We start from the raw sequence: 25,156 nt of genomic DNA on the forward strand, positions 1-25,156 counted from the left end.
GTTGCGGGCATAAACCGGGGCAGTTCCCGCCAATTTGAATCTCTGAAGCTGCTTGTGTAGCAGAGGTCTGTATTCCATGGCCGGCTTGCCACCTTCCTCCAGCGATTGAGGTGAGAGGGGCCTTACAGTGCCTCTGGGCTTACGCGTTGCTACCGGGTGCTCAGCTGAAGTAACACTGGCGGACGGGTGGTGCTGACAAAACTCCTCAGCGGGGGGGGGGGTTGATGAGGCGCTCAGCGGGATCATGTACTCTGGGGAGGCGGGGAGGTGATGGCATTCCCGGGCTAAGAGGCAAAGCTCATCTTTGCTATCCTCAAAGAGTCACACATCAGATTGGCCCCACCATCATGAAGATGTTTTTAGAGCTTCTTTTGAGGCGAGGTCGTGCGTGGCGTCAGTGCTCCCCAGCGTATTTCGGGTAATTCTGACCACTCGTTGTAAGTGCTCCCATGCACATCTGTCCCGCCCCCCGCCTAGCAGTCATTTCCACCGCTCTCCCCGATCAGTTCTGCACCCAGCCTTCTCTGGAGTACTTTATCTGCCTCTCCCAGGGCTGACAGAGCAGCTGTTGCTCATCTTCTGCCAGGACTGGGAGTGGCTCTAGGGGTTCTCCAGTTTCTTTCCCACTGCCAAGGCTGATGTTGCGTGGAGGATAGGATGATCTGTATCTTCTTCCCTTTTTCGCAGAATGATATGGACTGGGCTCCCCCCGAAATGGAATGAGCTTTGTATGTGACTTCACCATGTCTGGGAATGGCAAGGGTGGTAAAGTGTTAGGGAAAGGAGGCACAAAGCACCACCCTTAGGTGCTTAGGATAAATGTTCAAGTAATACAAGGCATTACTATGACAACTGTTAGTTACTTGGCTTAACACAAGAAGATGATGTGTACATGAAGAGACACTTGGCAAGCTGAAGATGTTGAAGAATGTGACTAATTCTGGCACATAATTTGAACATATGAAGCAAAAGACCAAATTGGCTATGTATGTGGCTTACCCTGTGAAGTTCCATGTTGTACTCTATGGTTTTGGCTGCTAAGCAGGTCATTAAGTCAACAGGGTGACAAAGACTGCCGCCTTCAGTATTTCTGTCCAGCTGCTTTACTTCCAGCCATGCTATCTGGGGAAGAGCAGCCAATCAGACTGGGTTTCACGAGAAAGAGCTAAAGTTGAATAGAGGGCTAGAGCTCTTGCATTTACTCCTGACCAAATTCATGTGGTCTACATTTTTCTGTGCTGCCTAAACAGAAAAACATAAACCCCCCTGCTAAGCAGGGGCAAGTGTAGCCCTTTGGAGGCCTTAAACTGTGTCAAGTTTAAGAGGCTCCATAGCATTACCAAAAAAGTAATTTAATAATTTTTGTTGGATTTAGAGGCCCCAAAGTTGGTGAGTAGATTAGCTCTAGTGTTAGGGGGCACATGCCCCTTTGTTTTAGAGTGCCTGACTTTATGAAACTCCTGTTTTTTTAAAAAAAAATAAAAAAAAAAATGCTAGACTGCAAGGCAAGGAATGTTGTCACTATCGCTGTAACAGTGACCACGGTAACAGTTTTGGGAATGTCAGTGTCCAAGTATGAGTCCTAGCTGCTTTTACGAGCAGTAGTTTGCTTATACATGCAACAGTGATTGTGATTTACAGCCACCATGGTTTGGCAAAAACTTGATATGTAATAAGGAATCTATGCCTGGGGGGTTGCAAAGCAGTCAGTCATCGGTAGCATTGTTTCACTTGGAGAAAGGCATTCACTATGGCTGCTGCTGGCAAGGCATTGGGCCTTGAATAGGCTTCAATGGTTCAGGGCAATTGAACTGTTAATCCCACTCTCTATGGTCCAGCAAGGAACATACAGTCAACCCCTGACTTACACATAGGTTGCGTTCCCAGACAACCATGCGTAAGCTGAATTTTGTGCAAGTTGTGGGAGCCATGAAGAAAGGCCATGACTAGCAAGTTAGATGGAAGGCCTTGAAAATAAATTGTAAGACCAGAAGGAAAATGTCTGATTAAAACAATGAATTCATGATGAGGGATAAGTTCTTTATTTAAAATAATCTGCAGTCATCCCATCTATTAGGCACCTTGTTTTTAGAAACTATCTTAAAATTAACCTACATGGACATTCCCACTCTACGTACCAGACTTCTTTCCTATGTGACAGGCTGAATGAAAATTTGGAAGTCTGGGGATTAGCTCTCAACGAGTCTAATGTCCCCTCCTTTGTTTACTCGTGATCTCTCTCCCTAGACTCAATTACTCCCTCTTTGTAATTCAGGGTGCTCTCCATGGCTTGGCCCTGTGGCCAGGTCATTGTGGTTTTCTCCTCAGGGTATTAAAGTCCCACTGGAAGATTTGTTTTAAGCAGTCTTCCATTCCTGTGCCCAGACTGTGCTATTAACCCAGTGGCTAAAAAGAGAACCTAGATCTGCTTACTACTCTAGGCTGCAGCCCTGGGACCTACATGTACAGTAAGTATGGTCTAAATCAATGGTGGGGAAACCCGAGACCTATATGCAGTCCATCAGAGTTCTATGTATGGTTCGCAAGACATTTTGATTAATTGCCCACATGCAAGTTTTCCAGATTCCACTGGCTTCCATCTATGTACTTTTGTTCCTGCTGGTATTACTAAAGCAACATGCACATAGAAGCAGGGACATATGAAGTATGTGCTGATTGAACTCAACATTGACTATGAGAGATATACTCTCTCTCTGCATCAAATCAAAATGTTGCTGCGGTTCAGTTGGTACACCCCACAAATTCTAGGTACACAAATGTAGTTAGCAAAACTATCCTATCCCAGAAGACTGTATTGGTTACAGCAATCCTGCAGCCCACTGGGATGAAGGTGGGCCACTCATGCAGCCCTTTCACTAACCTCGTATGCCCACTACTTGTGTAAGGAATCCTAAGATTCTTCTGCTTCCCTGGTCTCTTTCTTGTTTCTCCTCTTCTGACCTACTGCTGAGTTACTACTGGAGCTTTTTTGGCTCCTTATGACTGCTTCATCACGTCAGGTTTTTGCTAGAATCTGCAGTCAGTGGGAGGATCCCAAAGCTTACTCTTGCAAGTTTACCTCCTCTTAGGAGAGTAAAACAGCAGAAATGTAGCACTCTAAAGATTAACAAAATGATTTATTTGGTGATGAGCTTTCGTGGGACAGACCCACTTAATCAGATCTCATAGGTCTGTCCCACGAAAGCTCATCACCAAATAAATCATTTAGTTAGTCTTTAAAGTGCTACACTTTTGCTGTTTTGTTGGTGTACAGACCACCATGGCTACCTCTCTGTTCCTATCAAGATAATGACAATAGAGTTTCTTTATGCAACCTCTTTTTGCACTCCATTGTTCATCTTGCCCAAAAGATTTCGTCATCAGTTAGACCTATGATTTTTGTCCCTCTGTGAAAGGTGAAGAGTTTCTTCAACATGTGGAATGATATTGAACTTCTGGCAAATGATGACACAGGAAGTGGACGACTAAATATAGGTTCAAGACAAGGATGTGGAACTGCCTTGTACCAAGAGGATACACTAGCGAAAATAACTTCCTGTGAAAAGGTAGAATTTATCAGCATCAGTTTGTTATGCTGGAATTTATTTCAGAACTATGTTAAAAATGTTTGAGTAGCAGACCATTACAACTATTATGTGTTGTTGTCTTTTAATTGTTGGAAAGCATTTCTCTTTTTTTTTTTTTTAAATTTCTTTAGTTGCTTATATTTCACAGTTCTTCATTTTATTTCTAAGGTTTTGTGTAATCCAGCAGTATTTGCATGCAGCTCAAATGATGGTTGTGTTATTGTGGCTGACAAATCAGTGACACTTCTTGATAGCATTTGCCAGTCTTTGCAGATGCACATTCAGTTTGGTGAGTTTTGGAATTAAAGTAACTGCAAGTCATAATTGCCTATAGATGAGTTAATAAAAACTGTTTTATTATATTGCATTGTCAATTAGAAAATTAAGAAGTACTTGGCATCAAAAATCCTAGATTTTGGAAAAAAAAAAATAAAAATACCCACAACGAACTTCCGCTACCCATAGAGCAGCGGTTCCCAACCTTTTCCAGACAGAGACCCATTTTGACAATCAAGACGTGGTGACCCAAGGCACTTCAAAAATGGAGGCGTGGGGGGAGCAATGCTGTAACAAGCTAATTTTGGACCTGCAGCAAGAATATAAAATTGCACCCCCCCCCCTCACACATATTAATAGTAGTTAGTGTTTTCCCTTCTTCTATTAAATAAAATAATTTATTAGTTAATCTGAGGTGTGGTGGGAGACTCATCCTCAAACCAATTCCTCTCCCCCCAGCTCCTGGCTTAAACCCCACACTCTGAGGCAGAAGGGGCTGGGGAGGAGTCAAACAAAAAATGAAGTGAGAAATCATCTACATAGAAAAGAAGGGGGAGTGGGATGGAGGGGGACAAAAATTACCGCAAGAGTCTATTAAGGGGCTTGTGTGGGATCATTATGAATATCAAAGATGGGGAGGCTGTCTTTATAATGCGTAAGGCAGGGGTGTTCCAATGATTTTTTTTCATGGGGTGGGGGGGGGCACATAGCAGTTTTTTAAAAGTTTCAGGGACTGAACACAAACTAGCCCCAAACCTCTACCACTGCCACCACCGCGCCCAGCAGACCCTAACCACCACCTCCACCTGCCCCCAGGCTTAACCCATCTTGCAGCCCCAAGCAACCCCCAGACTTAAACCTGCTCCCCAGTTGGTTCAAGTCCTCTCCCACTGCCTGGCTAACCCTGCTTCCTGCAGGCCCAAACCCAGGATTCCCTTCCTTACCTTTCACAGGAACTCCACATGCTGCTTCTTCCTTGTCTCCTTTTCACTGGGAATGTTAGGCTGGGTGGCTCTCCCAGCAGTTAGAGCATGCAGAGGCAGCTCTCAGCTCCCTGCAGCACTGAACCAATAGGATTTAAATGGTTTAATGACTGTTAAACCAATTAACTCAGTATTAAGCTTTCAGCCCCAGGCATAAATTAATTGCTATCTCTCTTGATAGACAGTTGCCGGAGGAGGCAGCGATAAGCAACTGCAAATGGCTCCTTAAAGAGCCACACTGCAGTTCCCAGCTGGCGACACTTAACAAATCTGTGATCCATGTATGGGTTGTAACAGAGAAGTAACTGTTAGTCTGAACTCCAACTAGACAAAACAGCAGAAATGTAGCACTTTAAAGATTAACAAAATGATTTAATTTGGTGATTTCACCAAATAAATCATTGTTAGTTTTTAAAGTGCTACGTACCTGCTGCCATGTTTGGGTCGTGACACATAGGTTGGGAATCCCTGCCGTAGAGGTCACTAACAAGTCTCCAGTTGACTTATTGGGGATCTCTCCAACTGCAGGGAGTTCACCTATGTGAAACTCTCTGCAGGATTGGGGTCTGCAGTCACAGTTCTGGAAACACTTGTGTGGGAGCTTAATATTAAATGTGAGAAATCCTCATGGCTTCTGTTGGTCTACTCTCATGAGTAAAGGGGTGTGTGTGTTTAGAAGACTGGAGAGTCAACAAATGAAACTACAGATATGATGCAAAGACTCCTCATCTTACATCTTGAGTGAGAATTGGGAGAAGTCAGTCTGTATAACTATGTAGGCAAGCTATCAGCTATTTTAATTACCTTGAAAGTATGTGATATGTGAGAAAATTAGGAATACGAGCAACTAGAAGTTAAACAAAACCATTTATATATTAGAATACAAATCCTGTTGATAGTACAGTAATTTACCTGCTCTTTATACAAAATGAATTGTGGACAACTTTTAGAATTATTATATTCATCTCAGGCCTGACTTCAGAAGGTTTGTAGTGGGTTATTATAAATTTCTACATTGGTATTTTAATTTGTATCAAGGGTGCCTAGAGTGTGTGAAAGATGTGCCTTTATTAGCATTTCTATACATCAAAATATATGAAGGAATTTGAGAAGCTTCACTATAAACTTACTCATGCTTGAACTGAACTGTCTGACAATCTAATATTTGAAATTTTGGTTTGGAATTTTCAGACACTGAAGTTGATGTGGTTGGCTTGTGTCAAAAAGGGCATTTTCTTGTGGTCGGTGAGAGAAGTGGCAATCTGCATCTTATTCATGTACCATCAAAGCAAACTTTGCTAACTAATGTATGGAACTTGCTTTTTTGCTCCATTCTCAATTGCTTGTATGCTTTTAATTTGTGTTTGAATGTCAAAATATGAATAAACTGAGTATCTTGAAGAGGCCTCTTGGTTTGACTGACTAAGCATGTGAGGTTATAAGTAGAGATGTGAAAGGTTAGCCAGGTAACTGGTAAGCATCAGCTTTAAGGGATGAATAATGCTTATCAATTCCAGTTAACCATTGGGGGCTGGAGGAGCTCCCCATCTGCTGTAAGTAGGGGACTGTGCCTGCCCCATAGGGCCTGCCACCGACAAGGGTTGCTCTGGCTGCCTGGAGCAGCTGCTGTCCACAGCATGCTCAGGTGTGCCAGCTGCCTGGAGCAGCCCCTGTCTGCGGCAAGCTCAGGCACATTGCAGGCAGGGGCTGCTCCAGCCCAGCTGGAGAAGCCCCCCTCCGCTCATCCCCTTTAATCAATAAACTGGTTACCAGTTAGCCAATTAAACAAGATTTTACATCTTTCATTATAACGAACATGCATTTTGCACTTATAAAATGTAGTGCAAGTACCAGATCTAGTGAACTTTACTTAAATACAGAAAACAGCCCAATTTTGTATGAGAGTTAGGCTTATTGCTCTAAGGCTATGTCTACAGCGATCTGTTGACATAAAGTGACTGTTGGAAGAGATCTTCTGGCAAAACTTCTGTTGACAGATCATGTCCAAACACACAAGCCGATAGAAAGAGTAATCTGCTCTGTTGACAGAGTGCCCAGCTGCTCTCTCAACAGAATAGCCAACCCGAAGCTCAGCAAATTGGGCTGCCTGCTGAACCAGAAGCCCTGTCTGTTGACAGGGCATCCCTCGGAATGTCTACGTGGCTTTTGTGGACAGACTGTTGATAAAGGCATTGCTCTCCATTGCAGAGAGGTAGAATGCTGTCGGTGGAAGTGCCAAGTTTTGTCGATATGCTGTTGACAAAACACATGATATGCTCCATGAGTATAACTCTCTAATGTAGACATGGCCTAAGAGTATGCTGGATTTATCCCTAAAGTAATTATGTATGTTACCAATTCTTTATTATTCAAAATTGCATGTTAGTGCAGAATTTTTTGGGGGGAGGAGAGCTTGATTAAAATTGATATGCTTTATAGGAAATAATATTAATTGAAACCTAACATAGAATAAATTTTTTTTTTATATTTACTTGTACTTTTAGGTTTTGGTTCAGAAATCTCAGAATGGAAAGACTTATCTAAACCTTATTATTGAAAAAGATAATGCAGATGGAGGTATTTTTTTTTTTTTTTTTTCTTATAATTCTTCCTAAATCTAGCCTACCTTACTTTATCAATAGGTGGAGTGCCACTGAACTGCATTCTTAAAGTTAAAAGCCCATGCTTATGTACTTTGATTGATCAAGGCCAGAGTGCTCTGCACCTTCCAAGGCTGAACTCTTGACTGACAACTTCAGGAAAGCGAGGCGCGAAATATATTACTTTGTGCATGTTGTACTTGTAGTACATCTCTTGTTGCTGTGTTTATATTTAAAAGTGGATATTCACGTGCATTCAGGATATTGTTTAAGAGGATGTCTTCTGTTTTAAGTTGAGATCCTGTAAAGATGCTTGTACTTAACTGTACACATTTGGCTCAGTGGATCTTCTTGCATGTGTACAGTTAAGCCCATTAATAAGTATTTGCATAATTTAGACCATAATCACTTACTGAAGTTTTGGTTAAATCTGATTTCAGACTTTGATTATATTTTTATTTATAAAATTATAATGGTGTGTAAGCATATTATTTGAGTGACTATACTCCAAAACTTTTAATTTTTCATAGCTAGTGTTCCAGGGAAGCAGCTCAGGTTTCCTTTTATATTGTTTTGATTAAATATGTATGCTCCACTTGATGGGCGGTACAGGCAGTAGGGCCTGATCCACAGCCCACTGAAATCAGTGGAGAGACTCCGGCTGATTTAATTGACATTGCATTAGGGCCATGTAGGTTATTCATATGGTATAATCTTCAGCTTTTACAAAGTCAATATCAAAACTCCCTTTACCTTTAGTAGTACAGGATTTCATTCTTTTTACTTTGTCTTCAATAGTCATGTGTTTCATGTCTATTAATCTAACCAGAGAAAGCAAATTGCATTGTTTGTAACTACATTTTATGGTGCTAATTTACATATTGAATTGCATGTTGAGTTTTTGGGGATGGGAAATCAAATGTTTGTAGCAGATCTAGTTAAGGTAGTTAGTGACTGAAATTTGACAATGACTCGAGGAGCTTTTTTAAGTAAAGAATTCCTGATGGATCTCTTTACAAGTACTGGCCTCTATATGCAGTACTTTGACCTTTTTTTTTTTTTTATTAATTACAAGTTTGACATCAATATTTATTTTTTTCCTCTGTTTAAAATATGCTCCTTCTGAAACTTACCTGGTTCTGAATGTTTCTTGTTTCCTCTTTTATGCACCACCTATCTTCACTGATGCCTTTTTTTTAAATAGTACCTAGATATGACTGTCTGAGGTATTACATTTTTATTGGAGAACGTGTAACTCTAGATATCCTTTCCTTTTGCTGGTCTGACAACACTGAGTGGTGTGAGTTTAGGCGATAAATTTAAGATCTAGTCTCTCAGGACACTGGTGTGAATTTGTGAGTTTTCTTTGTTTGTTTGTTTATTTTTAGTATGTAGCATCTGTTTGGTTGACCTTAGGACCAGTTCTGAGAATGTTTCTTCATTTTTTTTTTTTTTTTTTTTTTTTTTTTTTATAACATATGTAAACTCCTTTTGACTTCAGGACATCCAGATTTGACCTGTAATGGTGTATATGTACTTAGTGACACCTAGTGAGGAGGGGATTTTTGTGCAGTTACAAATCACAATTAACAGCATAATTAGTATCAGCAAAGTTCTAGGAATTGTGTCCTTCACCAGCTGTTTAGAGTTGCATGGAGTAATCCCATGGTGTGTGGTGTATGTTGCTCTTAATAAGTAACTAATTTGACCTATTTTGAAATTAATCTGAAACTTTTGGTCTAAATTATTTTTTAGTTTTAGAAAATTAAGTTTGCATTTGTTTATTTTTATAGGAATCTATCATATGTTCATTCTCACAAGCAATGGATTCTTTTGCATTATGGGTCTTCCACTTGCAAAAATTCAGGAAGGTATGTTGATACAACTCATGTTTAAAATTTAAATTCCAGATTGCTGTGTGTTAACCTATAATAATACAACTACTTTTTGCAAGCTATTTTCTATAGTGGCTAAGACTCTGAAGTGCTGAGTGACTTTGCCCCCCATTGACTTCAGAAGGAGCTGAGACTATTTAGCAATTTCCAGGAAATGGCTGTAATCATTTGTAGTACTTCTAATTTTAAGACCATATGAGCTAATTGTGAATGATACAAGTTTAGTCTAGTTTTAAAAAAAAAAAACAAAAACAAAAACCCTGTTTTTATTCTCCCTTCCTCCCCCCCCCGCCCAAACTTTCCCTCTAAATTATTTATAGTTCACATTCCTTCAGTAGTTTTATTTCTAATTGAGAGTACTGCTTACTACAGGAACAAAATTCCAAATCATAGTTACTGTCCTAGTTTATATTGAACAATATTAGAAATTACTTTAATGAGGTCATCAACAGCACAGGACAACCCTGGCTTACAAAAAGTTAATTTTCTATTATGCCATAGTTTGACCAAGAGAAATGCATTTGATCTTTATTATAGTGTTAGTTCTGTATGGAGCTGTCAGGTTAGAATTAGTTGTCCAATACATAATTCTAAAATTATAAAATCATATTTGTTGTTCATTTTTATATAGGAATTGACAAGATGGACATGATTACAGTAAAGAAGGTAAATAGCAATATCTGCTAATGTAATCCATGGTGTATCAGTTACAAATTTCCAGTTTAACAAAACTGTGATTTGTGTAGTTTAACAAACACTTCTTGTTTTGAAATCTTCTTTAATTGCTATAAAACTAACTGATAAATGGGTAAAGTGAAGTTGTCTTTGCATTCTAAAATATCATTTAAGTTTTAACACACTTTTTATTTTATTCTATAAGTAATTCTATGGTTTTTTTTTTTTTCATTTTTCCAGTTACAAGGGGAGATCAAGACTGCTTATATTTCTACAAAGAACTATCACACGCTTGGCTGTCTGAATTTTGTGATTAGTAGTGACTTGACGAGCAACATGCTGCTAATAATTGGGGTACATGTATAAACTTAATGGAAACAAAAGATTTTGGAAGCAAATGACTATCTGTATTTAGATGCCAGTTAATGTAAGGGTAGCCTTCAACATCAGTAATATGTAATTGATTAAAAAACAACATTAAGATGCTAGTATTAATTTGTTACTTCAAAACTAGGCACAGAGCTTTGATGGTAGATGTATGGAGCTTTATTAGTGACTATAGTAAATTTCAGGTGTTATGTCATATGCATTCACTCTACATTTATAATCTAAGGAGATTAGTCTAATGAGAGGACCCAGTCTAATGCAAGCTGAAGTCAATGATCATGTTTCTGTCAGGCCCATGTCAAAGACTTGCCAAAGTACAGTATAAAGTCCTGCTCTGGCAAAGTGCTGAAGGATGTGCATATGCCATTGATTTAAGAAGATGAAAATTATGGACATACTGAAGCACTCTTTTGGATCAGGACTTAACATGGTCTGATGGTTACATACTATTTGTGGTCTTGGTCCAAAATACATTCACTTTCATATGTCATTTTCACCAGCAGGCTTTGGGTAAGGTATCATGCCCTAACTGGATGAAAAGGGGTTGTTCATAAGCGTTCCGTACTTTTGGAAGAGCCAGAAAACAATTATTTTAGTGAGAAAATTATTCAAACATTGTGATAGTAATGAAAATAGGAAAGGGAAAAAAGCTACTTTGATTTTTGAGATATGTTTATATTAGTTAAGACGCTTTATAGAAGAATACTAAATATGACTTGCAAATTCCTAGGAGCCCTTTACTATTAGGCTTTAACAAATGAGACAAACTGAACAACTGCCAGAATTTCTAATATAGAAAAACATTTTGTGTGTGCGTGTATGTGTGTGGTTTTTAAACAGGGTAAAGGTGACTGTGTGCTCTCCAAATGGGAGGTGGAGCCTCATAAATACCTGGTGTCTATTCAAAGTTTTGCTGATTCCAGTATGATTAAAGGTAAAAATTTAAAAGAAAAAAAATACCTTTTAATATTAAAAAGTATGTATAAATTTACATGAATATCACTGAAAATGTCTTGTTACTTTTTCTAATTGTTACTTTACTGTTTTAATACTGTAATGCATGTAGTATTGTGAAAGGAGTCTTCATTTTGTTGTGTATGTACGGCAAGTTGAAACCTGATTCAGAGGAGTTGTTGTTGTGTGGGGTTTTTTGTATTGTGAGATGTGTGATCTACACCTGGATTTCCTTTTTTGACAGAGTTGAATAAACTTCCTCTTAACCAGATTTTAAATATTTGTCTTTAGCAGAGGAGTGATTAGGAGCATTTTTAGTAAAGCTATCGTTCCTCCAGGGCTTACTCCTAAAAAATATGTTGAACGCTCTAGTTTGAATCCAACAAAGCAGTTCATCAGATGAGTGGTTTGTAGACTGGGGCCTAATTGTTTCACTACAATGGTGATGATTTAAGATTTATTCTGAAAACTAAATAAACTGCTTCATAAATGAGTGTTTTCTTAAAAAAAAAAAAAAAAAAAAAAAAAAAGTGTAATTTTGAAATATGTTGTTCCCAGACAAATATATAACTTCATATATAATATATATATATATTTTTTCCCTAGATGCCGTGAAACTTCAGGTCATAGACAACTTCTTGTTTGTCTTGGATAAGGAGGTAAGTATAACTTAATATCTGTCTGTCCTGTCTGAAGTTGCTTTTACAATGACTTTTTAATCTAATGACTTAAAAAAAATTGTCTACAAAATACATTTTATAAAGTAGATGCTATTTCTTACAGAGGAGTTGACAGTACATTGTGCTTTATTCTACTGATAGAAATACTCCAAGGACTAGTACACTTATTTACTATCATAGTGTGAATTCACTGGTGTCCTCCTTTTCGGACTATCAGCCTAATAAAACGTGTCTTGATTATGTCAAAGTATGACATGAACACCTGAAGTTTTGTTTTCTTGTAGAATATTTTGAGCATGTGGGAAGTTTATTCTCTTACCTTGATTTGGGATTGGCCCTTAGTTCATATTGAAGAATTTCTTCTAACTACAGAATTGGATTCTTCTTCAGTTGTACGGTAAATGAAGAACTATAATACTATCTTTGCAATGCAAAGAGTCTGTTACTGCAGGAACTGTCCAGTCTTCCTTTGGCTTACAATAGAACATGTCTTGGTGTAATCCCTGGTTTTTGAGAACAGGAATTGAGCTCATGTTTAACATCAGGGAATCTAAAGATTGAATTGCATGATATGACAGATGTGCAACCCAAGTATCTTTGACTTCTTTCCAGAGAGGATAGAAATGAGTCCTCCTGCAGAGCGAGTGAGTGAGTGACTCTCCTCATTACTACTAAAGCCATTCATAACCTTCCCCCTAGAACTGCAAGCATCATTTTGGGAATACTCATTTGCTGTCTGGAGCACTGGAGTATTGCTCTCGACTACTTAAGATAACTGTGTTGTCCAAAATAGCCAGAATTCTTAATATAGCATTTATATTCTAAGTAGGGGGAAATAAGTGTTCTCATTTTGCAGTATAGGTGAGTTGGCTACAACTACAAAAGAAGCTGGTAACTGAGTAGAGATGAGAACACAAGAATTTTGGCTGTTACCATTAGGCCACACATTTTCTTCCAAGCTTGCCACCACATGCATGATTTCAAGCTTGGAATTGAATTCCTATCCTGTGCATTTTAACATACTGTGGTATTCTAGGGCCATATGTTGTATTTGCCACAATATTTCAGTTTTCATAGAAGACCTAAGTTTTACAAATTGTTTCCGTATCTTTTTATAACTGGCACAATTTAACATAATATTGAGTCAATGTTTTTGGTTTTATTTTCTCTATAGACAAAGGGTTTCCAGCCTTAAACTAATATCCTTGACAGTACCTGATAACAAACAGGTACAAATCTCTTTATTTTTCTATATTCTGTTTTTTACTTTGACTGCATAGCAGTTGAAAAGCATGAAGATTTGAGATGGTTGATTTGCATGTAGTTAATTGCCTTTTTCTCAATATTTGGAATTAAGAGCTGATCTACGCAAGACGAGAAATTTGACTTAAGGTACGCAGCTCTAGGTATGAGAGTTGTGTAACTGGAGTCAATATACCCTCGGTTAGTCCTGTGGCACCTTAGACTGATACTTTGGAGCATAAGCTTTCATGGGCAAAGACCTCTCCCTCCCCTCCCCACAACTCATGCATCTGACGAAGTGGGTGTTTGCTCATGAAAGCTTATAAAATAATACCTGTTGGTGTATAAGGTGCCACAGGACTTCTTGTTGTTTTTGAAGATACAGACTAACTCAGCTACCTCTCTGATACTTAAACCTTAGATTTGAATAATTTCTTGCATGGCCCCACTGCAGGAGGTCAATGAGAGAAACTCTGGTTGACTGCATTTATTCCCTGCAACAGTGAGGAGTACCACAGTCAACACGGGCCCCTCAGGATTTGATATAGTGCATTCCTACTAGGTGCGCTAAGTTGAATCCTGGAAGATTAACTGCGACAGCACTGATCTTCCCATTAGTGTAGATATATCCAAAGAAACTCCAAACTGCTACAAAAGCAACAGTTAATTTTTTTACTTGCCTAGGGTGAACAGTCATTGACATTAATGCATAGTATGAAATTAGATGTGCTTGTATTTAAAAATATAATAATTACATGACATCTTCTAACACAGTGCTTGACTTTCTTCTGCTTTTTTTGCATTTGTCCTTTTTGCTCCCAAAAGTGAGGATGATTTGTACCTTTGTTTTTTTCCTCTTATTTTATAGATGAGAAATCTCATGGTTTTTTCACTGCCTGCAATGCATCTGCTTTATTCCTTGGAAGTATCTGCTGTTTCTTCACTCGTTCAAAGTGGAATCAACATAGTATGTTTGTTTATTTTAAAAATTAATTGTTTTAATATGTATAACTTCTAAAGCCATTCATGTATTTGTTTCTTCTAGATTAGAGCCCAATATCAGGTAAAAACTGTACATGCATATAAGAATAATTCATTTCCCCAGATGCTCTTACAAGCTAAGTTTGAAGAAAAGCAACTCCTTTTTGGGAGGGAGAAAAAACTCACCAAGGATGGAAGAAAGACATAAATTATACATACAGTGATCAGGGTGCTGCTGAGTCCATGTCTTGGTTACTTCCATGTTCTTGTTATTGGCAGTTGCCACTGTATCTTGGTGTTAGATGTATGTTTTATATGGTTTTGTTTTCTTAGCATAGACTATGTTTTTAGGCAATACTGCTGAAGAATTAACCTAAGGCTCCAGAAGATGTTAGTCCTTAAAAAAACCTGCAACTGTTTCTTCTCCCCCCACTGTTGTTATAACTTCACAGTTGTTTCAGATTCAGAATAGTTTGATCTTTTGTTATATTGTTTGGGTCTTTGATCTTGGCCTCAGGTGAACCACAGACAAAACTTAAAGGTTCAGATTTTGTATAGCAAAAGGTGGGCAATTTCCATTCACTTCTCCCTAGATATTTACCAGGAAATCCAGTTTATTCATAGTGTCCCAAATGTCTGTCTGTTTGTTTTAGGCATATTATTCAGTATATATTTAGTTGTTCAGATCATGTATCCCATTTTCTCTGAAGAGATTACATAAAATCGTGGCCTAAACTAACACACAAACAGTTAATTTAGTACATTGGATCTCTAAAATATTTAAATTGAGTTCAATAATGTCTCCTAAGGATACTTCAGGAAATTGCCATATATGATCTGGATAATGGGAGAAGGTGAGAGAGAGGTCAGAAACAATGCTACTGTTAAGGGCTTGTGTCAGAGCAAAAGTGTCATCAGTAATTGTGATGAGGTAATTGGGGATTTTGGGTAGAAAGAGTTCAGTTAAAGCCCTCTTAAACTTTAGATTGTGGTAGCCATACTGTACAAATTTCCTGAGACAGCAGTAGATGAGCTATTGATAGGTCCTTACCATATTCCTGGTTATTTAAAACATGTCATGGATGAACTCTGGTCTGCCCTCCTCCCCCTTGAAATCAGGGCTTCTGTTTGCCTTTACTTTATGTTACAGAGATTCCATAGAGGAATCTGTTTCTCAAATTGTAGGCCTGGACCCAAAAGGGAATTTCAGGAGGGTCACAAAGTTACTTTTTGAGGGTTCCAATATTGCCATTCTTACTTCTGTGCTGCCTTCAGACCTGGGTGGGTGGACTAGCAGCTGCTGACTGAGGGCCCAGCAATTCAGGTAGCAGTGTGGAAGTAAAGGGTGGCAACACCATACCAGGACATCCTTCCTTCTGCACTGCTGCTGCTGGTGACTCAGCCTTCACAGCTGAGTTCCTGGCCAGCAGCCACAACTCTCCAGCTTGTCCAGCTCTGAAGGCAGTGCTGCTGCCAGCAGCAATGCAGAAGTAAGGGAAGCAGCACTGCAACCTTCCAACTCCCAACAACCTTATGAACTCACCAGCTCCTTTTTGGGTCAAGACCCCTACAATTTAAATAACTGAAATCATGAAATTTTAAAACTCCTATGACCAAAAACTTAACCAAAATGGACTGTGAATTTAATAGGGCCATAGTTATTGTATAAAAGAAATGGGTAGGTTCCAGATTAATAACCTCTTCATTCTTAGTTGCTTCGTACTACCTGAGATTTTGTAATAATTGTCTCTTGCAGGATACAATATACTTTTTGGAAGGAATTAATGAAAATCACCAAAAGTGAGTCATGCATTTACATTTAATTAGATCACTAATACATGGAAGTGTATCCAATTATTTTATATTCCTAAATTGTCATAATTCCATAATCACTTTCAGGTACCCTGAAGGTCCAGTGTCTATATTAGTATTGAGAAGTTTAACAGAAGCCTTGCCAGAAAACAGGTATATTTTCTGTTTTGAAATTTTGCTTTTCCTTTCCATAACTTTGAGCCCATATAACACTTTATTTCATTTTGCTGCATAGATTAAGCCGCTTACTTCACAAGCACAAGTTTACTGAAGCTGAGAATTTTGCTCTTCAGTTCGGACTGGATGTTGAGGTAAATGAGTTACATTCAGCTATCAGTTATGAGACTGGGTTTATGAACTTACTTTTTGTCTCTGTTAATTTCACATTGTGAATTAGCTTTTAAAATAAACTGATTTAAGATTAACAAAACAAAGCAGCAGAAATGTACACTTTAAAGACTAACAATTTATTTGGTGATGAGCTTTCATGGGACAGACCCACTTTATCAGATATGAAATTGATCTGATGAAGTGAGTCTGTCCCCCAAGAGCTCATCAGCGAATAAATCATTTTGTTAGTCTTTAAAATGCCACATTTCTGCTACTTTGCTTTGTTGGAGTACAGACTAACACAGCTACCTCTCAGTTATGATTTAAGATTAGTAGTTGTGTATGTGGAGGAAGTAACTTCATCTGAAATAACTAACATCTCTAGAGCATTGTGCATAATGCATGCCTTCTGATGGTTATCCATATATGCATCTGTATCTAGCTCTGCTAGAAGAGCAGCACTTAATGTATATTGATTAACAATAAGAAGCCTGGTTTGTTTGAGTCATTGCATTATTATTAGAACTTCCTTGGGGTATTGGATCTGTTCCTCCAGGATGTTGAGCTCCCTCAATTCCTATTAGCTGTTAGACATCTCATCACTTCCTGGGGGCAGCCATCTTGGCCTTACTCTGAATTTGAACTATTTCTTTTGTAGACAGACCCTTCTGAGTTGACACTTGTGTATAAAAAATAAATGTGTTAAGGCGGATGCTACATGGGCTTTTTCAATGACGACAATTTCTGGGAGTTTTGCCATTTGACTTGAATGGGAGCAGAAGCAGGACTCTGACACCTAACTTAAATATGAAATACAATTTGTTTATGTTCACAAGAAAGTTTGATATTTTCTGAAACTGATAAAGACAAAGATTAGACTTTATCGACAAATAATTTTTTACTTGGCAAGTGAGCAAATGGGTTTGAGATAGAAGGGATTAAAAGCATGTTTAGATTAATTACCTTTATAGCTATATTAATAACAGACTAGACTTTATGTGGAAATGTCACATGGAAAAGGTCTACAGGACTTTATCACTTACCCTGCTCTCCCATGCACATATATACTATTTGGCAAGCTAAAAAGTACCACGATAGATTGCTCTGTAGTGAGGACATGCATCTTATTTGTACCTAGTTTCCTTCAGAGTAATATTGTAATCAGACCATTTGATGATCTCTCAACTAAAGAGAAGGATTTTTCTCTAAAGCACTAGGATGGTATTTTTAAGTGTCTCCCTTTTGTCTTTTTTTAAACAGCTTGTTTACAAAGTAAAAGCAAGTGACATTTTAGAGAAATTGGCTTCAGCTTCCATTGGGAGTTACGGTCAAACAGTCTGGTTAGACCTTGTGGCTGAAGCTAAAGAAAATCTGCATAAAACTCAGGTAAATTCTTGATGTGTTGCATGACTCTCTTGTTGTACACATTGAAAGGGAACCTACAGTTAATAATTTTAAACTGTTTGTTTAATCAAATAGGATAACCATTTTGTTGTGGATTACTGCATAAATGCTCCATGGCCGTCGTATGAAATAACTCAGGATATGCTAAACTATGCTAAAATCAGAGTAAGTTGTATATGAAATGACTTATACTAGGATATTTCTGCTCCATTTTTCAAACCTGATTTTGAATAGTTATCATTCTATATAAGGGATGTTGAGCTCAACAAATGTTGATGCTGTTTTGGAGGATTAGCAAAAAATTACACAAACTAAGGGCTAGGCAAAAGGGGAGATGCTGTGAAGTGCACTTTGTTGCCGTTCTTTGCTAGGGTAAAGCATACTTCTACACAATTCCTAGCATGAGCTCATTTCTGCTTCTAGATGTGGTGTGTGGGCTATTTCCTAGATGACTTCCCTTGCGCTCTTGAGCGTTGTGAAGGGATCCTTTTTCCCCTGATACAAAGAGCAGGACAGGGTTTCCTTTTCCACGATGGAAACGAGAATCCCATCTTGGGCAGTAAGCTTTTACAAAGCCTTTTGCATAGACTAAATACAAAACATCTATTTGAATATATAATGTTTTTTCATTCTCTTGAGATCCCATACTTTCTTGTCTTATTAAAAAGAACTGGGTAGATGAATTTTGGCCCTGATTCTGCAAATGCTACATCCTATGCAAAGGTCCATAGGAAAGATTGAGAGCTTCCTGGATCGATCCTTGATTTATAACAATACTAGTTTTTTGTTAGTGTTTACATTAAACGTACATAGTATTGTACAATATCTGATACATTATGCATCACCATTATTGTCCATTTTTGTCTTTAATGCTTTCATTTCAGATCTTGAAGAGAGATGACAAAACAGTTGCTTCCTTATCTGATGAGGTTCAAGTGTCCATAACAGAAGTAAGAGACAAATAAAAGCTACCTATATTTTTATAAACGTGTTCACTTCCTTTAAGCAGTTAGGCAATTTTAAAAATAGGATTAAATTTTAGCCATCTAAATATTAATCTAAAGACTCTTAAAATAAGAGAAGAGATCCAGCTATTGACGTGGTACAGAATTAAATGCTTCCTGTGGTATAGAAGTGAATGGCTCAGAGTACTTTGATCTCAATGGCTGCTAATCTGCAGTTTGTCTCTTGAATTTTTAATGTTAAGGAGCTTTTAAACAACTCTAAAATGTTGTGTTTATTCAGCCCTGTTTTAGCTAAGATGATATTCTTTTGAGCCGTGTCTGCACTGCACTGCCCTTCCAGAAGGGGCATGCTAAGGAGCAAGAGTGAAAATTCAAAATGAGGCATGGGTTTAAATATCTCATGCCTCATTTGCATACACTCTCACGTGATTTTTGCTTCCTGAAGAGCCTATTCTGAAAGCAAAGACAGCCATGTAGATGGGGTTCCCTCAGAAGAAAACTCCTCCTCTTCCAGAAGAAGATTTATTCCTAGGGTTAAGGCTTCTTCTGGCACGGTTGTTTTTCTTTTCCCAAGGAACCCCGTCTACATGGATGTTTTTTGTTTCTAGAAAGGCTTTTCTGGAAGTGAGATAAGTAAATCATGCCTTGTTTGAATTTTAGCAGCTTTTTATGCTTTTCGTTTAAAAAGAGACTGCCAACAAAGGGAGGGGTTTCACTGGCAGAACCATGTTTTTATACTCCCCCCCCCCCCCCCCCATGGCAGCAGCCTCTGCCAGCATGCAGATATACAAATGAGTATGCATTTTTGAGACTGCCCGTTTGCACACTGCAGCCAGAAGTTTGGGTCAGTGTAACCATAGCCACTTCGTGTGTAGACGCTCTGCAAGTTTTTGTCTACAAAACCCACAGTTTTGTTTATAAAAACTCTCTTTCTGAAACCTCTCTTTTTGTAGGGTTTTCCCTTCAACTAAAATAACTCCTTCACCTTTGGACAGGTACTGAGAGCTCAAGCAAGACTAACTACTTTCTATGGAGCCTTTGGACCAGAGAAATTCAGGTTTACGTTTTTAAATATATATTTTTATGTTGGAGTTTCCACTGGGGCTATGCCTACATCAGAAGGTTTTTCTGGTAAAACTAAGCTTTTTATGGGAGAAACCTGCAGAGTGTCTACACACGAAATGTGCTTTGTTGGCAGTCTTTGGACAAAACTCGCACATCTTTCTCGACAAGTTTTCTGTTGACAGAAAAAGGCTGTGTAGATGCTCTGGGGCCCTCTGACAGACAAGGCTTCTGGTTCACTGGACAGCCCTGTTTGCAGAGCTTCTGGTCAGCCGTTCTGTTGAGAGGGGCCTGGGCAGTCTGGCTGCTCTCTGACAGAGCAGATTACATCTACACATAAAAGTGGATCAAAAGAACAGTTTGTCAGACGTTTTGCTGGGAAATCCCTTCTGGGTCACTTTTGTCAACAGATGCTTCTCTTGTAGATGCAGCCTTAATGTTTTCTCCTTTGCTCCCATTTTTACTTGCCCCCCTCCTCCCCAGATCATGCAGTGGGAGAGGGGCAGTGCACCACTTCTGTCCCTAACATGCCAGGTGAGCTAGCAGAAAGAAGAGGGAAGTATTCAGGCTCCAGTAAGTGACCCCCAACCCCAGGCGGGGTGACTCATGCAATGGGGGTTACAAAGTGTCACTTGCCCCCCATGCCATGGGGGAAGGAGCCAGCAGTTGGTGGGCAGAGATGTGCCAGGACCCTCACTTTGTGGGGAATCCAGGGGTCTGGTGCCTACAGCAGGGGATATTGCACCAGCCCCAAACACACACACACTCCCACAGGCACTGTCCCCCCAGCTCTCAGCTGTGACACTTCACTTCCCCTGACCAGTGAGTGAGGGAACGCTGCCACCCCTTTCATTTAGCAGCTTAGCCCAAGGAATTAATAGGGAGCCTGGCACTGGCAGGAGGCACCACCCCCCATGTATTCACTAACAGCAGGAAGCAGAGAGACATGGCTGGGACTGGGTCTCTCCGCTTCCCACCACTGCTGCCAGTGAGTGCAGGGGGATAAACCTGGCTGCTGATGCGAGGCCTTATTGCTTGTAGGTAGAGGCAGGGTGGAAGGTTTGGGGGAAGAGGTGGGCTTTTCCCCAAGCTATGGGTGTTGCAGGGAGGAGTTATGTGGGAGGAGGGATAGTGCCATGGCCAGTATCCCCCTATGTCCCGCCCCAGCACTTGCCACTGTCCTCAGGACCATGGTGGAAGAAAGGAATTATGATAATCTGTTGTAGTTCCTTTACTTTGAATCGCAATGTTTTTTCCCAGATCTGTTCATGGTGTGAGCCAAATGATCAGTCCAGCCTCTCAGGGCTTTTTCCTTCTCTTCTGTGGGCTTGTTTTTATAAATTTTCCTATCTGCATAAAAGGTCACCCTTCTCAGCTGTTTTAGTTGTATTTTTTTATATATATATAAATATGACAAGAAAATTAGCAGAGTGAAATATTTGCTCCCTTTTATATGGGGTCTAATTTTCAGTCTGTGCCTGTACATGACCATTAAGTTGGCGATTTGTTCTGCCACACAAAGGGGGAAATACACCACACAGTCTTTTTGTGGATATTAGTATTCATTATTCGTTCACTGAGCTCGTGATATAACATCAAGTATCTGCACTCTGCCTGCTCATAAATCAAAGAACCCAGAAGAGCGCACGTAAAATAAATCCTGGCCATTTGAAGAGAAGTTAAATCAAGCCTACATGGTGAAAATATGTAAGCTAACTTTTTTTTTTTTCCCCCTGATGCAGGTGCTGTATTTTAAGCATTTAGTTTAAAAAATGGTATTTGTGGATGAATGTCATAGGAGGGATATTATTTTTCAAAATCTGTATTTGTTTACCACTATCTTTGTTCTACTAAAAAAAAACATGACATGGTGGGGGTGGGGGAGAGAGAGAGAGAGAGAGAGAGAATGTGTGTGTATGTTAAATATTGTATGTTAAGGTCTAATTACTTTCCCTCATCACACTCCTAGTGGAATTGCTTGGACTGAATTCTTGAATAATGAAGATATTTTCAAGAACATTCTTTCTCAGTTACAAGAAGGCAACCTCTCTTGTGCACAATACATGTGGCTTAGGCATCAGGTCTGAGTTCTCAGTTTGTTTTTTGTTTTTTAAATCTCTGTTGTTCTAGAGAGACCAGTATTAAACATCTCTTTAATAAATAGAAAGTCTGAGAGAATCCCATCTCTGAGGCTGATTACATTATCCTATTTCCTTTTAAGTTCTGAACTTTTTAATGGCTAGATGAATTAACTTCTGTTGTAAGATTACAGATCAATCAGTTTGGAAAGAGGCCAAAGCCATGAAAGATAACATTTTTGGGACTCTGAGGCTTGCTTATCTTGTGTTCACCTTCTCAGGAACATGAACTTTGCTTGCTAATAGAATTTTTAAGGCTTGCCTAAGACTTGTTTGACTACTGCCTTGAAAATGATTTAAAAGGAGTTATGTGGCCTGAGATGTAACAAACCCAAAATAGTGGCCACAAGCTATAGAGTTTCCTATTGTCTTGCTGGGGAGAGCGAGAGATGTTGTGATAGATTCACTTCCTTTAAGTTGGCTACACTATTTCTTTATCGCATTTTTCTCGGTTTCATGTCTATGAATGGCTGAACACTTCACTAATATAAAGAGCCAAGTTAGAAAAATAAATATTTATCTAATGTTACACAAATCCATAATAAAAGCATGATTGTTTTGTTTTTGTATCTTAGGCAGATTTTGAAAGAAACTTTGATGTGAATATGCTGGAGGATCTACTTAACACAATTTGTGCCACGGTTCCTATAAAAGTGCTGTGTCTGTGGTTTAAAAATGTTTTGATTCCTTTTGTAAGGAGAGCTGTACCAAAAGGACAGGTAAAACCATTAAAAGAAATATCCATGCAGATTTACTTTTATATAAAATAGGTTTTGTTTTGTTCAGATTAAGAAACGCTGTGGGTGCGTCTACACTTGCATACCTCTTTTGAAAGAGGTATGTGAATGAGGTATAAGTTTGCATATTTGGTGCTTCATTTGCATATTCTCATTTCAAAAGAGCTTCTTTCGAAAGAAGAAAGCCAGTGTAGACGCTGCTCTTTCGAAAGTAAACCTGTAGACGTCCGGAGCTAGGATAGTGCCTGTAGCTCCAGAGGGGACCGCAGCCACACCGGCAGTCCTGGGAAGCCCAGCCCTTGGCTCAGGGCAGCGCAGCAACAAAAGGGGTTACAACACAGGCCCAGTCCTTAGTTCAGGGTGGGCAGCAGTTTGCAGCTTATAATACAAGCCCGGCCCAGTCCTTAGTTCAGGGTGGGCAGCAGTTTGCAGTTTATAATACAAGCCCGGCCCAGCCCTCAGTCCAGGGCGGGGCAGCAGTTCACAATCTATAGTACAAGCCTGGCCTTCAGTTTGGGGCAGGGCAGCAGTTCACAGTTTGTAGTACAAGCCTGGCCCAGCCCTCAGTCTAGGGTGGGGCAGCCGTTCAGTCTATAGCACAGGCCCAGCCCTCAGTTTGGGGCAGGGCAGCAGCACAAGGGTTTGGAGCACAGGCCCAGCAAGGGCTTGCCCCGTGAGGGAGGGGTAGGGGATCACAGGCCCTCCCACACCACTGCAACCCAGCCCAGGGCCCTGGGGGTTGCTTACACAGGACCACGGCGGTGGGGATCCAGGCCGCAACACACCGCCATGGGTTCGGGAGCAGCGTTCCCCAGGCCACTTCCTACCTCTACCTCCACTGGGGGAAGGTCCCAGTCCATCTGGTCAGGGGGTCCCGTGGGGTCAACCCCCTCCAGATCGTCTACCTTTGGGGGCTCCGGCCAGTTGGGCATGTCCACATCATTGGGGTAGTCCGGCGGCAGTAGCATGGTGGGCCCAAGGCAATCCTGGACCTGGGGGCTGCAGGGGTCCACCGGAGCTCCGGGGCAGGCCGCTCTTGGCTCCTTGTGGTCGCTCACCCTCATCGGTCTGGCAGGGTCAAGGGTTTTCTCCAAGGCGGGGGGTCTCCACGAGCGTGAGGGTCTGGGAAGTCCGGGTAGGTCCCCTGAGGCATCCAGATCCGTGGCTGGTCTGGGCTTCTGGGGGCTTGCTCCTCCGGACCACTCAGGCGGTAGCGGGCTCTCTGCCCCTGGCGCTGGGGAGCTCATGAAGGTGCTCCCTCCCTGCCTGGAGCACCAGGCTTTAATGGGTCCTGAGCTCCGCCCTTGGCCCTTCTGGCTCTAGGCCCTGCCCTCTGAGGGGCGGGCCACTGGTGTTCTGGCTCCGGGCCCGCCCACCAAGGCCTCTGTGTAGCCTCCTCTGCCTTTGAGTCAGCAGGAGGCCACACCGGCTCACTACAAAATCCATCTTCAAAAGAATCCTTCTTCCCTTTATTTAATGTTAGATATGCAAATTTATATCATTTGCATTTTCAATTTACCTCATTTGCATACCTCTTTTGAAAGAGGAATGCAAGTGTAGATGCACCCTGTTACAATCCTGCCTCTTAGGCCATTTCTTCATGTCACATTCTTTGAAAGTGGCATGCTAATAAACAGCCCAAAATATGCTAATGAGGTGCAGATGCAAATTCCCTGTGCCTCACTAGCAGAAGGTCACGTGATTTGGAGTCCAGAAGATGTTCTTCTGGACTCCAAAACACCGTTTAGAAGCACGGCCCCCAGGGGGGTCTTCTGGAAGGAAGTCTTGAAGGGGCCTCTGGAAGAAGGACTTCCTTCTGGAAGACCCCCAGGGGCCATGCTTCTAAACGGTGTTTTGGAGTCTAGAAGAACGTCTTCCGTACTCCAGATCACATGACCTTCTGCTAGTGAGGTGCAGGGAATTTGCATCTGCACCTCATTAGCATATTTTGGGCCGTTTATTAGCATGCCACTTTCAAAGAACGTGGCATGTGTAGAAACGGCCTTAAAGATTTTTTTTGATAGTCAGAAAAGCAATTTGTTAGTATTATGAATTTTTTGCAATTGTTTTAAAAATTACTAAATAATTGTACTTCATATTGTCTGCTTCTTTGAGCACACAACATTTTAATTGTTTTTTGTATTTAGAAAATATTAGCAAAATGGCTGGAACAAGGAACTCGAAACCTTGAATTAACTGACAAGGTAAAGAACACTTATGCTGCAAAAACCTTTTATTTTTACATATGTTGTATTTCTAGACTTCTACTGATTAGTCTCACTAATTTTTATTATTTTGGCTAGGCAAATTGGCCAGAAAATGGACTTCAAATGGCAGAGGTGTTTTTTACAAGTAAAAATCCAGGTGAATTGGGACTGGCATCTTCCTGGTATTGGATTCCCTTGGTAAGGAATGTTAAATGTGCAGCTCAGTAATATAGTATTAGTA

The 25,156-nt window shown here is 40.0% G+C and overlaps 1 protein-coding gene across 1 annotated transcript in view; it reads left to right on the plus strand.

Moving 5' to 3' along the window:
* The first annotated feature begins 18 nt into the window (after positions 1-18).
* KNTC1 (kinetochore associated 1) overlaps positions 19-25,156 on the plus strand; it is an 81,867-nt gene continuing 56,729 nt past the window's right edge. The window contains exons 1-24 of the mRNA XM_075012708.1: positions 19-110; positions 3,417-3,566; positions 3,756-3,876; positions 6,038-6,153; positions 7,351-7,423; positions 9,240-9,317; positions 9,973-10,007; positions 10,257-10,370; positions 11,244-11,337; positions 11,964-12,016; positions 12,322-12,434; positions 13,212-13,266; positions 14,148-14,246; positions 16,017-16,060; positions 16,160-16,225; positions 16,308-16,383; positions 17,663-17,788; positions 17,882-17,971; positions 18,691-18,756; positions 19,767-19,828; positions 21,803-21,914; positions 22,547-22,690; positions 24,856-24,912; positions 25,012-25,113. Coding sequence (XP_074868809.1) covers positions 3,435-3,566; positions 3,756-3,876; positions 6,038-6,153; positions 7,351-7,423; positions 9,240-9,317; positions 9,973-10,007; positions 10,257-10,370; positions 11,244-11,337; positions 11,964-12,016; positions 12,322-12,434; positions 13,212-13,266; positions 14,148-14,246; positions 16,017-16,060; positions 16,160-16,225; positions 16,308-16,383; positions 17,663-17,788; positions 17,882-17,971; positions 18,691-18,756; positions 19,767-19,828; positions 21,803-21,914; positions 22,547-22,690; positions 24,856-24,912; positions 25,012-25,113 — 2,028 coding nt within the window. The 5' untranslated portion in view covers positions 19-110; positions 3,417-3,434. The remainder of the gene's footprint in view (positions 111-3,416; positions 3,567-3,755; positions 3,877-6,037; positions 6,154-7,350; positions 7,424-9,239; positions 9,318-9,972; positions 10,008-10,256; positions 10,371-11,243; positions 11,338-11,963; positions 12,017-12,321; positions 12,435-13,211; positions 13,267-14,147; positions 14,247-16,016; positions 16,061-16,159; positions 16,226-16,307; positions 16,384-17,662; positions 17,789-17,881; positions 17,972-18,690; positions 18,757-19,766; positions 19,829-21,802; positions 21,915-22,546; positions 22,691-24,855; positions 24,913-25,011; positions 25,114-25,156) is intronic.

This window comes from Carettochelys insculpta, chromosome 18 (genome assembly GCF_033958435.1).
Source record: "Carettochelys insculpta isolate YL-2023 chromosome 18, ASM3395843v1, whole genome shotgun sequence".
Taxonomy (NCBI): Eukaryota; Metazoa; Chordata; order Testudines; family Carettochelyidae; genus Carettochelys; species Carettochelys insculpta.